Genomic DNA, 15,597 nt, shown 5'->3' with positions numbered 1-15,597 from the left:
ATTGACAAATAATTTGCAACATTTTCAATTAAGAAAGTGGAAATTCTGCAAATTGAAATCAGGACTGAAGAATTTGCTGTTATCATCATATTTTCCTTAAAGTAGACTTCCTACTCATGTTAATAGCCCTCATTCATCATCCAGTGGATAATAGTGTGCTATTGGCAAAGACTAGGAGTAAATAGTGTACACCATGTTAGAAGTTAATTCGCAATACAATGAATAGTTTTATAAAATAATCCAGATGTTTCATTCAAGTTAGCCAAAATGTGTTCCATGTGGAAGAATAAACAAAGGTTAGGAGTTTCTATTTGACCATTGGGGGAAATTGGTTCTGACCTCAGCTAGGCTTAAGGGTGAAAGAAAAAATTCAACTGTCAAATTGTTTTTGGACAGAAAAAATTCTTGGCCTTCCAACTGAAGTCCATTTCATATGCCATATTCATTTGTTTCATGTCAAGATCTGAAACCATACAGGAAAATGTAAAAAGAAGGCACAAATATAAGAGGGCTAAAATGCAAATGACACTGTATGGTAATAGACTGAGACATCCAATTGAAAACTTAAATATTTATAACTTGATATTGGTTAGGTTTTTTTTTTTTGCCTCACAGCTATTAAATAAATATAGTACATAATTATTTTGCATCTTACCTTACATAATTTTTGTTTGCTGAAAGAAAACAGACTTCTGAAAGCATTCCGAATATATTTGGAATTCACAAGTGTGGAATGGTTTCTGTTTACAATAACTTGATGTTATGGTACTTGCTTTTATTAAAAGAAGTGGATACTCATTCTTTCCCTTTCTATTTCACATTCTATTTTATCCATTCTTTTTTACTTTTTGAGACTTGCTGGTGTTGATAGGAAAAATATATATTTCACTAGCTTAGATTTACTTCCTTTTGTAGGCAGCCTTCCTGGGCCAGCGGGGTCTGATTGAAAATGATTTCCTTACCAAAGTTCTGAATGGAATGGCATTTGCTGGTTTTGTGTCAGAGAGAGGCCCTCCATACCGATCCTGTGATCTCTTTGATGAGGTAGAATGACTTATTTATTACACACATATTTGTGTACTTATATTTCTGTCACTGTTTTCTGTTAAAAATTAAAGCTGCTATGCAGACTATTATTGTGAAATATCTTTACTATTAATTATCAAGAGAATGAATTAAAACTGAAGCACCTATTCAGAATAGACAAAACTTTTGTATTTAATTGATTTATTAAAAACATAGAGAATTATTGTGCTAAAACAGTGGTTCCAAGCCTTTTGTGGACCAGAGACCATTTTGACCAGGGACCACTCTCCAACATTAGTACCAAAAGGGTTATGAATTGTTTAGTTTTTTTTTTTTGTCAACTTTAGATTTGGTTTGGTTATCTGGGGTGCTGATTTAGAAAATTGCATTGGATAGACCACATCAGCTTTAGTTTCTGATACAGAACATATGCCACCATCTGCTCACCCACAGAAAACCATATTTAATCAGCCTCGGCACTATAAGATGGTTTCATGAGACCAGACGCTCTCGTTGCAATGGGGTAGTAACGGTGAGGCTGCAGACCATCTTTTAGTTCTTGCGGACCACTAGTGGTCCATAGACCACAAGTTGGGAACCACTGTGCTAAAAGAATCAACTTAAAAAATTAATACAATGTAATGATTTAGAAAACAAAAACGAAGAATTGGACACAATATGTATGCATGAACAAGAAAAATAGCACTACATATTATAGATTTCTTTAAATGCTTTCAAAATATTTCAGTATAATTGCTCTTTAAAAATCCAGCAGATGTTTCTGTATGACAGTATGGGAACTTGTTAAACTGAGTAGCAAAAGCAGCTTAGACAAACATTGTAAAAATATTATGCCTTTCATAAGTGATTTTACAGGTGCTATAAAATGTATGTATTTTCTATTTTATTACTCCTGGATTTGTTGTTTCCTTTCTCAATGTGCAGTACCACAGACATTAAAACTAATAAACTTTGTCGTGCTTTGGCTATAATATTAATAATTCAAAACAGACATTGTAAAGAACTTAGCATATCTAATGGGCTATTTTGTGACAAATTTCATAATCCTTCGGAAGATGACACTAGATAGAGATGGGGGTTCAGTCTGCACTTAATTAGAGAGCTTAGTTCCACTCAAAGTTGTTACCAGAAAAAGAAGAAAGAAACAAGGGCTCCTGAATATGTATATTAATATGTATATTAATACATTCACGGAAATTCAATTTATTACGCATTTTATCATTGGGAAAGTTATTTTGTTTTATTTCATTTTCTTTTGTAGTTGGTAGCATTTGAGGTAGAGAGAATTAAATCAGAAGAAAGCAATTCATCAAAAATGTTAAAGCATGTCAGAGAGCTTGCAGAGCAACTGTTCAAAAATGTAAGTATAATGCATTCATGAACTATGATGTGACTGAGTACGTTTTCACTAAAGTTAAAGATATTGAAATGAAATATTATTAGTTTGCAGTGTATATTAAGAATCTTTAAAGTTACTTCACTGCACAGCTTAGACCAAGGTATTGTTATTATTTTGGTTCAGATTTAAACTGTGTGAAGTTTGCAGCAGACAAATCAAGAGGAACTGTGGATCCTGAAGCAAAGTCAAAACTTAAGTGTTATAGTTGCAGAATTATAATAAGAGATAAAATGTTGACATCCGTTCACATAATATCTGACAACAAAAATGATAACCAGCCTGTAAATCATTTGAACCTTAAAATCTCAGCTATGAAGATTATCTTTCAAATGAAGGATGATCTACTTAGAAAGCCGAGTTCTGAATCTAGTATTGATGTTGCAGTGCTGGTCATAATTTCAAGCCACATCATGTTTGTATTTGTTATATAATAATTATACTCTTACTGAAGCAGGTTATAAAAACATGGAATGGGGTGGAGGCTGAAGGTGATGGCAGTGATTACAGGGATCAACTGAATGGAAAGATTTTTTGTATAACAAGATGAGCAATACAAAAATATGTGCACATTACTGTATACACTAGACTATAAGCTGAGCTTTTCAGCACAATGTTCAGGCTGAAAAAGCCCCCCTCGGCTTATACTCAAGTGAGGGTTTGATCCGTCCTCGTCCTCCTCCCTTCCATTCCCCATCGCTCATTTCTCCTGCATGAGAACACCTGTTTTCCCAAATATGCACAGAGAGGGAGCAGCAGGCATCCCCTCTTGGCTTCTCTCCCTCCACCTTCATCGGATTGAAGTGTCGGCTGAATGTGCTCTCTCTCTCTCTCTCTCTCTTTTCCTTTTCAGCTATGAGCTGTAGCCTTGTGAGATTTGGAAGCCAGCTAAGGGGGTTCCTGGTTGATGGAACATGCCTGAGAATGAGGAGGGGCGCAAAGGCAGTTGTGGAGGGCCCATGGGGGGGGGGGAGGTGCCACCACCAAAGAAGGGGTGGAGAGGGAGAGAGGGAGTGGGGAGGAGGGTGCATCTACCTCCCTCTTCCACCCTCTGCCTTCTTTGCCATTCTCTCCATGGGACAAGGAGACAATAGCTGGAGGGAGGTGGCTTAAGAGCTCCAGCCTCAGACCAGCCCTTTGGGGCTCCTGTTCTTCTCAATCTTCTCCTTATTCCTCCTCCTCATCCTTTACTTTCTCCTTCTTCCTTTTCTGTTCTTCGTCTTTCACTTCCTTTACTTCTCCTTTCTTTTCAATTCTTCCTCCTTTCTCCTCTTATTTATTTATTTATTTGTTTGTTTGTTTCAGGCATTTCTATTTCATCCTTCTGACCTCCGAAGAGGGATTCAGGATGGCTCATTATTTATTTATTTATTTTGAACATTTATATTCCGCCCTTCTCATCCCAAAGAGGACTCATGGCAGAGCACAGCATGTATGGCAAACATTCAATGCTGGGACATAATATCATTAGATGCATACATAAACATTAAAAACATTTGTCTCAGTACACTCTTAAAAACTGTCTTGATTATCTGCGTCTAATCTAATTGGCCTGGTAAAGTATCGCTGTTTTCTTGCACTGTCCCGAAAGCTTGGTCTCACAGTCAAGTTTTTACCATCCTTGTAAAGGACAGGAGGGAGGGGGCCAATCTGATCTCACTGGGAAAGGAGTTCCATAGCCGAGGAGCAATCACCAAGAAGGCCATCTCTCTTGTCCCCACCAATCGTGCCTGTGACAGTCAGTCAGCAGTCAGTCATTAGATGACAAAAAACAATACATTAAAACACACAAAACAATTGTAAGTATTACATTTAAAAACAGTTTGCCAGTTCAAAACATCCAGATTAGTCCATTGCGGTCTTATCTTTCCTCTTCTGATTTCTCTTCCTTCTTCTCTTCGCTTTCACCTTTCTCTTCTTTTCCTTCTCCCTCTTCCTCTTTTGTGTTGCCTGTGCTGTCCTGGGCACAAGGCAGGAGGGGAGGGGAGCAAAGGCACGCTCGGCGGCACCTTTGCTCTCCTCCTTCCCTCACCTTCCTCTTCATCAGCCACTCTGCTGTCTCCCTTCCCTGCCTGCCTGGCCTGGCCTTTCTGTTGTGGATGCAGGAAGAGCCGGACCGAGTGAGCAAACCTGTGGTGTGTGTGTCCTCTGAGTGATGTGGCAGGGGTGTAGTTTGACATGGTTTGTTATGTGAAGGAGAGAATCAAACTGCCGGAAGAGCCTTGGTACAAACAAAAGAAGTGACAGAGCAGCCTCTGGCCAAAAGGAGGAGAAGAAGAAAGCAAAGTGAGCATGAAAGAAGGAAGGAAAGAGGCAGAGAAACCTTTCATTTTTGAAATTTACTAGTAGCTGCACCATTTCCCACTTTTGGCTTATAAACGAGTCAATACAATTTCCCAGGGTTTTTTTTTTGGGGGGGGGGGGGTAAAATTAGGGAACTAGGTTATATATGGGTTGGCTTATACTCAAGTATATATGTAATTTTTTTTCCTATTCATCAGTTTCCATATGGTTTTCCCCCCGATTCAGTTATTTTTCTCTCTGGCCCTTAATCATAGCTCTCAGATTACAAAAATTTCTAATAAATGAATAATTCAGTCAACATTTGGTTGCTGACAAAATACGTATTTCTCTCTAAATATGTTGGCAAGTAAATCTATATATGTAAAAGTCAAATATGTATGTAAGTTCGTACCACAAAGGCTCTTACAGGACTTGATGAATCAGGCCCAAACCTGTCACATGCCTTTTATGATCCAACTTAAAATAAAATGGGGGCAGGGCTAAAAATCTGACCCTGTTTTGGGGCAAGGCCCCAAAAAGTAAAAATATATGTAGTATTCAGATGCAGCTATAAGGGGCAGAGTGAAAGGATTAGCTTTTGGCCTATAGGTATGTATGTATTGCTCAGATGTAAACATAAGAAGATTAGCTACAGGCAGAAAAAATTGCATTCTCTAGAAAAGCCGAAACATGAGACCAAAAAAAAAAAAAACACCAACCCTGAAAGCCACAGTCGGAATATCGACACCATAAGGAAGTAAGCAATTTCATGAAAAATTATTTTTGAAAGGAGTGTGTGTAACTGCACCTTACTCTGAAACTGACAGACTGTGACTTCCAAAACAAGGCTGGATCTGGTAACATTTAGGTGATTCTGCCATAAAAAGGTCCAGTATGTCTTCACCAGTCAAGGAAGCAATCTGTGTATTAAAGCATATTTTAAAAGGGAGGTTGGTGAGAAAAAAATCAACTGAGGCTGAGAGATGCAGAATGGGTATTGCCTGCTAATTCTATTCCCAGTGTTACTAATGCAGACCAAACCCATTCTATTCACTAGATTATTCATTTATTATAGTATTATAATGGTATTTAAGCAGTAAAAACAATGTAATAATTTAAATTAGTTAAATGATCTAGAGCCTAAATGCATATTAAATAATTCTGCAGGTTATCACAGTTTTAAACTAGCTTAAACTATGCACATCAGTTTTGATCAAATGGAGTAGGCCCAAAGGCTTAACAAGATAGTAAGGCACCAACATTTGGCAAAATTTTGTTTCCAACATGAGGTAATTGTTGATGCCAGTCAGGCCTCAAGGAGAGTATATTCCGGAACCATGGGGCCATACCTTCTGAGGCCTACTATCATGTCATTTCACAGCATATTACTTTCACTGGTGGGAGACAGAGAAGGGGCCCTCTAGCATACCTCACTTCTCAAGTAGGCTCTTATAGAAAGGAGCTCTCTTCAAAAAAAATTAAGGCCCATCCTTCTGGTCTGAACATAGATACCCTTCACTTTAGTAATGTGCTTCCCCATAATTGGCCCGGTTGAATATTTCCTCCCTGGTCATGAAGGTAAAGGTTGTAAACATTCCAATGCTAACAGAAAAAGTACAGAAGTGGTATTATTCAGATAATAGTTGAGTTGCCCAGGAATTAATGGAATGATTCATGCAAACAAATACTAGTATAATGAAGTCATAATGCATCATGAACATGTTTGTACAGTAGCTTGTGCAAACAGTTGTTGAAGTGGAATTGAAAGGCTGGATCGAATGCTTGACTGATTGTGATGGAATTTCCTTAAATGGTAGAAGCTTTGTGCGAGCATAATGACACTACCGTGTGCAACTGAGTCATGGAAAGACTGTGAACCCATTCACCCACCTGTTTTATCTACCGCCATTGGTTGAAGGGTTATGGGCTAACTAATCAATGTTATATTAAATTTAATGCGTAGTCATAAAATGTGTCATTTATTTCAATTTCTATCTTTCAAAAACAAACTAATAAAGGTAACAGCTAAACACATGAAAAATTGATCAAGCTTGTTAGCCAGCTTAGCAGAATATTGTCCATTCTTTTCTTTCACTTCATAATTGTCTGCAGTTTTCAGCAACTGTTCTTTTAAATTGAAGAACTAATTTATATAATCTCTTGTGCTGAGATATCCACTTGTTTAATTGATTTCAGTATGAAAATTAAATTTAGGGAGTAATTTAGCTATGATTTTTTGTGCAATTTTTTTTTGGTGGGGTGGAACTACAAGTACATATAAATGCATACTAGTCAATTACTTCACACACCACTGCTGTTACATAAAAAAAGATATCTAACATTAAAAACTAAAAACTTATTTCACCTTGGTTAAAAGGCTCCTCACTTTAAGCCGTCAAAGTGGTATCATCTGCATATCTAAGGTTGTTAATGTTTAGTCCAACAATTTTGACTCCAACCTTGGATTTGTCAAGCCCGCACATCGCATGATTTGTTCTGCGTACAAGTTGAATAGGTAGGATGAAAGTATACAGCCCTGCCATACTCCTTTTCCAATCTTGAACTAATCTGTTGTTCCATGGTCTGTTCTTACTGTTAGTACTTAGTTGTTATTCAGATTCCCCAGGAGACAAAAAACAACAATCCAATGCCATGTCAACAACCAATACAAAATAAACATATGCATTAAAACATAAAATTTAAAAATAAATTTAAAACCATATAGGAATTAAAACACATTGTTAAAACCATATAATCCGAGATCATATTATAGTAATACTGTCATGTGGCTTTTTTCTTTTATTTTTCTTTCTTTCTTTCTTTCTTTCTGGTCCTTTTACTTTTTATATTGCATGTATTGTCACTAATGTGCACAATGGTGTTTATACTTGTTTATCTTAATTGTTTTTTGAATGAAATGTGTGTCTTATTAAAATAAGGAATTCAACCCAATATTAAGAGTACAACCATTGAAACAAATGGGACTTAGAATAACTCATTATTAAATTAAATCAATTAAATGCTTTTATAAAAAGAATTCTTTTTTGATTTCAGGAGAATCCAAATCCTCACATGGCATTCCAAAAAGTTCCACGGCCAACAGAAGGATCTCATCTGCGAGTTCATGTCCTTCCTTTCCCCAAGATTAATGAAAATCAGGTTCAAGATTTAATCCAGGAAGGTTTAGTTAAGAACCAAAGTGTGCCACCTGCTTCTCGCATAGAAAGAAAATGCGTTGTGCCTGCTGGTCCTCCTGTTGGTATGAGAATCATCCTTATGTTTCATACATAGAACCATTTCACTGTCTTGGACTGATTTTTCCTTACTAGAAAAATATTTTTGAATGTGACAAAAAGTATTTTTTAAAGAAGGTGCCATGTTTTTTACTGACTGAAATAAGTGTGCTGAAATTAATTTAAATAACAGATCTGGCACTGTCAGTAAATATCATCTGTATTTAGGTGTCTTTGTGCCCTGTATATTGTGATAGAAAATAATAATTTAAATGGAAAAAAGAAATCTGGTCTCTGTATCAAAATGAATATTTTAAAATTCATGTTCTGTTTTTTAATCTATTGTACCCCACTTTCATGTAAGTGTGGCTTATATTGAACCTCCCACCTCATCTTTCCACACTGTATAAGTAATAGTTCTAGCAGACAGGTGGTATCATCCTGTGTAGATGCCTTTTTAAAAACAAATTAATACCCTATAAATATTTATAGTTTTCTCCACTTACGATGTCTCTTAACTCATATAATAAGGGTTTGTGGATGCTCTTCCTATATCTATTCTGCTGGAATAGGTTATAACTCCTTATATATCTGTCTTAGCATCAGTTTTTCTTTAATGTTTAACATTGAAATTGGAAGCATTCTAGTTGCCTCCAGTTATATCCCACTTATCTCTCTCCTGCAGACGAATGGTTGTAATGCCTAAAAAAAATGGCTGTGATTTTTCAGAGAAAAATTAATCAGCAAAGTGCCAGGTTCCTGCTAATGTACATTTCCTGTCAAGTTAATGTGAGTTTTACATTGTGATCTTGGGTTTTTCACAAATGGAAATACACAGTTTTCCCTAGGGAAAATATTAGACCTAAGTAACAGAAGTCCCATTTAAGTAAGCCTACATATCAGGATATTAAATATCACACACACAGCTTTGCTGTAATGATTTCTAGCATCTAATGAGGACAAATGTAGCAAAATCAAAGATAGTCTAGGAGTCATCGTAGGAATGTTTCTAATGTAATGACTCCTCAGTGATGGTATGTTGTTGCTTTAAAAAAAGGAATAAATTGTTTCACATGTGTTTCTGTTTCTTTCTTTGCTAGTTTCCATAGTAGAAAAGTCAAGCTCAGTTTTCAACAGTGCACAAAGGCTGGAAGTTGTTAGAAACTGCATCTCTTTTATATTTGAAAATAAAATTTTGGAGACAGAAAAGGTAATAAAGTTTTTGCTAAACTATTTCAGGAGTATTTCCAAGTTAAACTCATGCAAGCCAAGTGGTTGGCTTCTCTGCCAGTCCTGTCAGATGCTAGTTGCTGTTTTCATATATCCCTTGTCCTTTCCAACTATTAATTGTCTGGCTAAAAGTGAATGAGATGCTAGTTGGGGTGGAGGCGAGGTGTGTATGCAGCTTCCTCTTTAAAATTATGAAAACTGGAATGCCTCTCCCTTTGTCTGCCTCTTTCTATCTATTCTGGGAATAATTCTTCTCCTATCCTAGTAAATGGAAAGTATTAGTATTAGTAGTGCTTTTCAAGGGGTTTTCATTGTACAGACAGAAATCCCAATACATTTTCAGTGTGAATAGTAGCTGTTTGATTGTAAGCAGTGATTAAACCGCACTGAGTCGCCTACGGGCTGAGAGAGTGCGGTATACAAGTGAAGTAAATAAATAAATTTAACTAGTTCCCTGACACACAAATATTAAGAGGCTTGTACCTTATACAAAAGAAAAAGGAAAGGAAATATTCACCCTGACAGCCATTTCAACATCATTTTTAGGACAGCTAGTTATATACTAACCTTTCCAACTATGATTGGGCAACTATTAACCACAATAGATAGTATCTATTCCAGCCTTATGTTGAAAGCATTTTAATTATTTTGTCAGGTAGTGTCACCTATTTAAAAAAAATTATCTAACTTTTTATTTTGAATGTGGAAATGATTACTCATTAATCTTTAAGCAGAGTGCTGAAAGTCATTAAAATAGAACTGCATCAAACTACAAATACTTTTGACTTATGCCTGTATATATCAAACTACCAAAAGCCTATTAAAAGACCTGTCCTTTTTTCCCTTAAAATGTGAAAATTGTCATTGATTAGTGTCATTGTACAGCATGTTCCAGAACATAGGGGTACAATCAAGATAAGCAAGCTATAAGTCCCTGCAATTTATATTCTGATATATTTACAGGAGGCCCCTACTTACGTGGTACTCTAGGTTGTGCATCATCATGGTAAATGATTGCACACACATAGCTGTTGGAAAGCATAATTGGTTAAAAAGTGGAACCCAAGCTTTTTTAAAGCTTTCAAATGCATGTCGGCTGCTGAAAAGTAAAAAGAACACCACTGCTTTATAAGCTGTATGTGAGTGGTCTCAAGTGAGTCTCCAAGGTCATACAAGCTGATGAAAGAGCAACCCCTCTTCAAATAAGTGGAATGTCTGTAAATGTAAGCTTTGGAAAAACAACTAATCAGAAAGAGAAGTGTCCAAAGGTGCGGGAAGTATGCATTTTGGGATTCAGCAAAAAAATACTGTTTAATTATAAAATACGAATTCATGAAAAACATAGAAATTAAATCTCATTTACTAACTTTAAAATAAATTTACAGCAAGTTTGTTTTTTAAGAAAATCTATTTATTAGATTTCCTTAAATCTAATGCTCACCTTTTTTTGGCTAAATTCTCTCCCCAAAATTAGGGTGCGAGGATTTGTTTGATACTGTAATCTTAGAGCTGAGCCCAAGCAAAATGAGAAACTGCTAAAGGAGCACCTAGAACTCCTATTTGAGAGACCTCACCTATAATGTGATGGCCATGGCTCAATGCTAAGGGATTCTGGGATTTGTAGTTTAGTGAAGCACCAGCATTCTTGGGCAGGGAAGGTTCAAGACATTGTAGAACTGTGGCCTCATAATTCCATAGCATGGAACCAAGGCAATTAAAGTGGATCCATTCTACAGATGTACCCAGGGTTTTCCTTTCCATTGCTAGAAGCTTTGTTGCTCGAACAATTTTGTTTTTTAAAGAAAAAAGGCTAAGCAGGCAGCAACTGTAATGTACATCTTTTTGGACCAAACTACAAAAAGTGCACTTTTTGCTGCTGCACATTACATAGCAGCAAGTGCGTTTTTGGATTTTGGGATTTTGAAAATTTGGGTGTGCATTAGATTGATGATGCCTTATACTCGAGTAAATATGGTATTTTGTTTAGAAAACACTAAGCAAACTACTAACTAGAGAAAGTGGCTTAACGTGAATGCTGTTGTGCAATTGGATATTTTGTTGTTGTCATCTTAATATTAAGGCTTTGTCTCTACAGACTCTGCCTGCTGCACTGAGGGCCCTCAAGGGAAAAGTAGCTCGACAGTGTTTGACACAGGAACTAAGCCTTCATGTTCAGCAAAATCGTGCAATATTGGATCATCAGCAGTTTGATTATATAGTGCGAATGATGAACTGTACTTTGCAGGTATTTAAAACTGTTTTCAGCTTATCATTCTTCTAAGTCAATTGGATAAGATAGTGCTGGGAAATAAGTAATTTGATTGCTTTTTATGTTTTTGCTTTATTTGAAGTTCAATAATTATTGGTTAACATATGGTCAAAAACCATATGTCAGTGCCTAACCCTTTCACTCTATGTGAAAGGTGTTTCTAGATGTTTTCCCACTCTTTGGAGCATGTTTTGAGAGAGTATAGGGCTGCAAAGCGAAAAGGGATTGCCTCCATCACAAGAAAGACCTTCTGGATACCAACCAAGAAAATGGTCATAGATTGCATTAATTATCCTTTGAGAATTTTAAGCTTTTTCTTTTATTTCCCCCATAAACACACATAAAAATCATAAAGTTGTTACTCCCATCTGCAGATTATTTCTCTTCCAGCTAACATTCATCTTATTGTTCGCTCCTTGCTCTGGTATAATTTTCTCTTTAGTTGTACATATTTTCATTTGTTTATTTACACCTATTTGCTTTCTGGCTCATGCTGGGTAGTGGCTATGGAATTTGTTGTGATGAATGACACTGCTCGCCATGCTGTGAACTTTTCAAATGTTCTGGCTTTGTGTTTTGTTTTGTTTTTGTTTTATTTTTCAGTCTGAGCACATCTGCTACACTTACATAACAACTATGTGCTATAACATTAAACAAAAATATTTAGCTGACATAAATTACTTCATGGTTGTACTTTTTGAACTGAGGGTATTTTTACAGTGCAGAAAGACATTGCAGTGTATGTATAATCTTGTCTTCAGGATTTTCATTTTCATACTGTGCATCCCAAAGTTATCTGACATCTCCTGTTTAATTATCTGCTACTCAAAAACAATGTTAACTTGGATTTGGGGTGGATAAATGTGGTCCATGGATAGCATGCAGCTCCTAAAGCTGCTCTCAAAGTCTCCAATTTCTAGCAATTAAAAAAAATGAACTTTCCTTCCTAATTTAAAAAGACTCTCTCCTCGACCAGGGACCCAGGAACTGGTTTGTTTGTTTGTTTTTCCCTGAGGGGAATACTTGAGACAAGCAAAAAGTAATCAGCAATATGAGTACTATGAGCACAAGTACAAGGTTATAACTGAAGCAATACAACATTGATTAAAGCATAAACTATAAGTACTCATTTATAAGACTAGATAAGACTAGATATTGTCACCAAAAATTACCTCCAAAACATAGGTGGACATTATCCACGAAACAGTTAAAGTACTGTACCTTCAGTCTAAATGAAAACAAGACATTGTCCCTTCTTCTGAGGAGAGTGGTGAAAGGTGAGAACCTAAAAGAAGCATTGACCCTTCTACTTGCTTGGTGTTGGGATGGACACCAAAGAGCTATCGCCACAATTTTCCCACCTAAGCATTCAAAAAAGTCAGAAATGGTACCATGACAGAGAGAGTAGAGGTAGTCAGTGCGTCTTTTAGATTCTTTCAAATGGCAGCAGCCAGGGGCAGCTGTTCTCCTAAGTCAACACTGATCATATCAAAATCCATACTTTAGATCTTATTAATAGAGTGAATATATGATCATATAATATCTCAACACTGTTCCCTCCAGCACTCTGAAGGGAACATCTACAGGATTGTATATAGAACTCTTCTTTAAATAATAATAAAAAAAGCAATACAGCAACAACCTCAACCTCTTTGTCCCCAGGCCTGGTGGGAACATATACTGCCAAAAAAAAAGCAAATCACTTCTTCTTTGAAAATGGATTTAAAAATATTAAAAGAGTGAAAGGAAGCTCTGCAACATAATTAAAATATGAACCACTCATTTTTGAGGAATCTGGAAAGTGCAGATTTCACACACTTGTTGGTCAGAAAAAAATGGTAATCTGAAAGTTCTGCAGAAACAATTTTGAGGACTGCATGTAGCCTTTGTTAATTGTAGAAGGCTCCGCTATAAGAGCTGCTTGATTTTTTCCCCTGTCCATTACAATTTAACACCCTTCTGATAGTTCCTGAGAGAGCTCAACTACCTAGAAGTCTATGTGCTTGCTATAGATGCAGGCGAAGCGTCTGGAGAAATGCCTCTAGAACATGGTCCTATAGCCCGAAAAAACCCACAAGAACCTATGTGGTTTGATTTTGCCAGATCAAAGGGCTCAGCTTTGTTGCCTTCTGTTCTAAGGCCCACGCTTCTTAAGGAGCCCAAAACATAGCAAAATTACCCTTCTACAACACTTTGAGAATTATCATTGAGTTGTGTGTTAAAATTTTAAGATGTGTGCAATGAGTAGTAGTGTGTGTTGCAACCAGACCTCAGGTGGTTGCCAATCTCTACTAGTGCGCATATCCATCTATGCATGTCAAGACATGATCCAGTATCCCAAAAGGACATTATTATTTTAGCACAGCTAAAAACTAATGTTCACTGTGGCCATGTCTTTGGATCCCAAGCACTGGTTACTTTAGGACAGATACACAGAGCTGAAGAGACACTCAATTGATTTTGTTACTATTTTAATATGTTTGTCACTATTTTAATATGATACATTTTTATTTTATTGCTATTTGTTGATTTTATTTTAATGTGTTTGTTTTAATTTGTAATTTTCAGGCTTATTCCTTTGTAAGCCACCCCGAGTCCCCTCGGGGAGATGGAGGCGGGGTATAAAAATGAAATTCTTGTTGTTGTTGTTAGATTTTTCTAAATAACCAGCAAAACTGCATCTCCATTGAGCCTGTAATGCACTTAAAGCATTTTATCAACACTAACTATGATGATTTAAGGTATTGGGTACTTCTGATACCAAAATATTTAGTGAGGGTGGCAGTCATTATTTAATGGGTATAATTTGGGTTTATTGATAGTAATAAAACAGTGTAGTAAAAATGGGAGTTGCACATGTCTCTTGTCTACTAAACTATGATTCACAACCTCTTAAAATCAATCTTTGAATTATGGAACTGTGTTTGGACTATAAAAATTAATGTACTGTAACTGTATGGGGAGGAAAATTATAATCAAAGTACATATTTTTAAAAATGTGTAAAGATAGCTTTGGAGCATTTGCAAAATAAGAGGACACTTCAATGCAAGCTACATAAAATGCAAGCTAATCTAAAATTCAAGTTTTAAAAATGCAATGCCAAATTACATTTCCTCCAGTGTATAATTTGTAACTGAAATTTATTCTAATTCATTCATTTTAATCTTTGGCTCATCTGAGCATAATAGTAAATACCTTTATGATACCATTCTCAAATGGTATTATAGCTGACATATCCATAACATGTCATTTTGTTTGTTTTGATTTTAAAGATTCTTACAAAGTGTCCTTTCAGTTAAAAAGCCAAGATTTTTCAGAAGTGTTCATAACTTGCTGTAAATCATGAATACCACAATTAAAAACCAAACCTCCAGATCTATGTTGCTTGAATTTGCTTCTAAGCTCCAGATAACGTCTCAGTAGATTTCAGACTCTCCTGAAATGGGCTGTTGTAAGTTTTTTGGACTGTATGGCCATGTTCTATGTTTTGGAACATGGCCACACAGCTCGAAAAACTTACAACAACCCAGTGATTCCAGCCATGAAAGCCTTCGACAATCTTCTGAAATAGTTTGGATTTTACTGGAATCCTTTGTGTTCTGGGCTATGTCCTACGAACTGCAAATTTATTTTAGCTACAGATTCAGTGTTACCCATTGATGCAAGTTCTCACATGAAATGTTAACTGTAAGAATTTATACCTATCCTAGAAATATGTAGGAGTCACACAGAGAGGTCAGAAGTAACCAGTAAAAAATCCCATTTGGCAGATGAAGGATATTGCATCTTGGACATATTTGGTCATAATTAGACCAATTCCCTTATGATGAACTATTGTGATTATTTTTTTAAAATAATGGTTCACCATCACAGGATTGAAAGGGTTGCTCTGAAGCAAATTTACACTTGACCAAACTGCCCAGTATAGATGAACTCCTGGTCATCATGGCCAATGTGAGTTGTAATCCAAGAACTACCTTTCCAACTTCTGTTAATGACCCTTTTCAAGGTTCCTTCCTCCCATCCATTATTTTTAAGTGGGTTTAAGCTGGACAGCTCTTTAAATAGAGGACTTACCATTTAGAGTTCCTCAGATCATGGCTTCCCTAAGGTCTATTTAAGGTCTTTTCAAGAAGTG

At 36.2% G+C, this 15,597-nt stretch overlaps 1 protein-coding gene across 7 annotated transcripts in view; it reads left to right on the top strand.

Annotated features, from left to right (window-relative positions):
* Nucleotides 1-15,597, top strand: part of SBF2 (SET binding factor 2) — a 265,755-nt gene that overhangs the window by 159,636 nt on the left and 90,522 nt on the right. For all 7 annotated transcript variants that reach the window (XM_060767041.2, XM_060767036.2, XM_060767031.2 and 4 more), the window contains exons 12-16: nucleotides 916-1,044; nucleotides 2,309-2,407; nucleotides 7,781-7,985; nucleotides 9,060-9,169; nucleotides 11,285-11,434. In XM_060767041.2, coding sequence (XP_060623024.2) covers nucleotides 916-1,044; nucleotides 2,309-2,407; nucleotides 7,781-7,985; nucleotides 9,060-9,169; nucleotides 11,285-11,434 — 693 coding nt within the window. The remainder of the gene's footprint in view (nucleotides 1-915; nucleotides 1,045-2,308; nucleotides 2,408-7,780; nucleotides 7,986-9,059; nucleotides 9,170-11,284; nucleotides 11,435-15,597) is intronic.

This window comes from Anolis sagrei, chromosome 1 (genome assembly GCF_037176765.1).
Source record: "Anolis sagrei isolate rAnoSag1 chromosome 1, rAnoSag1.mat, whole genome shotgun sequence".
Lineage (NCBI taxonomy): Eukaryota > Metazoa > Chordata > Lepidosauria > Squamata > Dactyloidae > Anolis > Anolis sagrei.
This window is presented reverse-complemented; position numbering and strand designations above follow the sequence as displayed.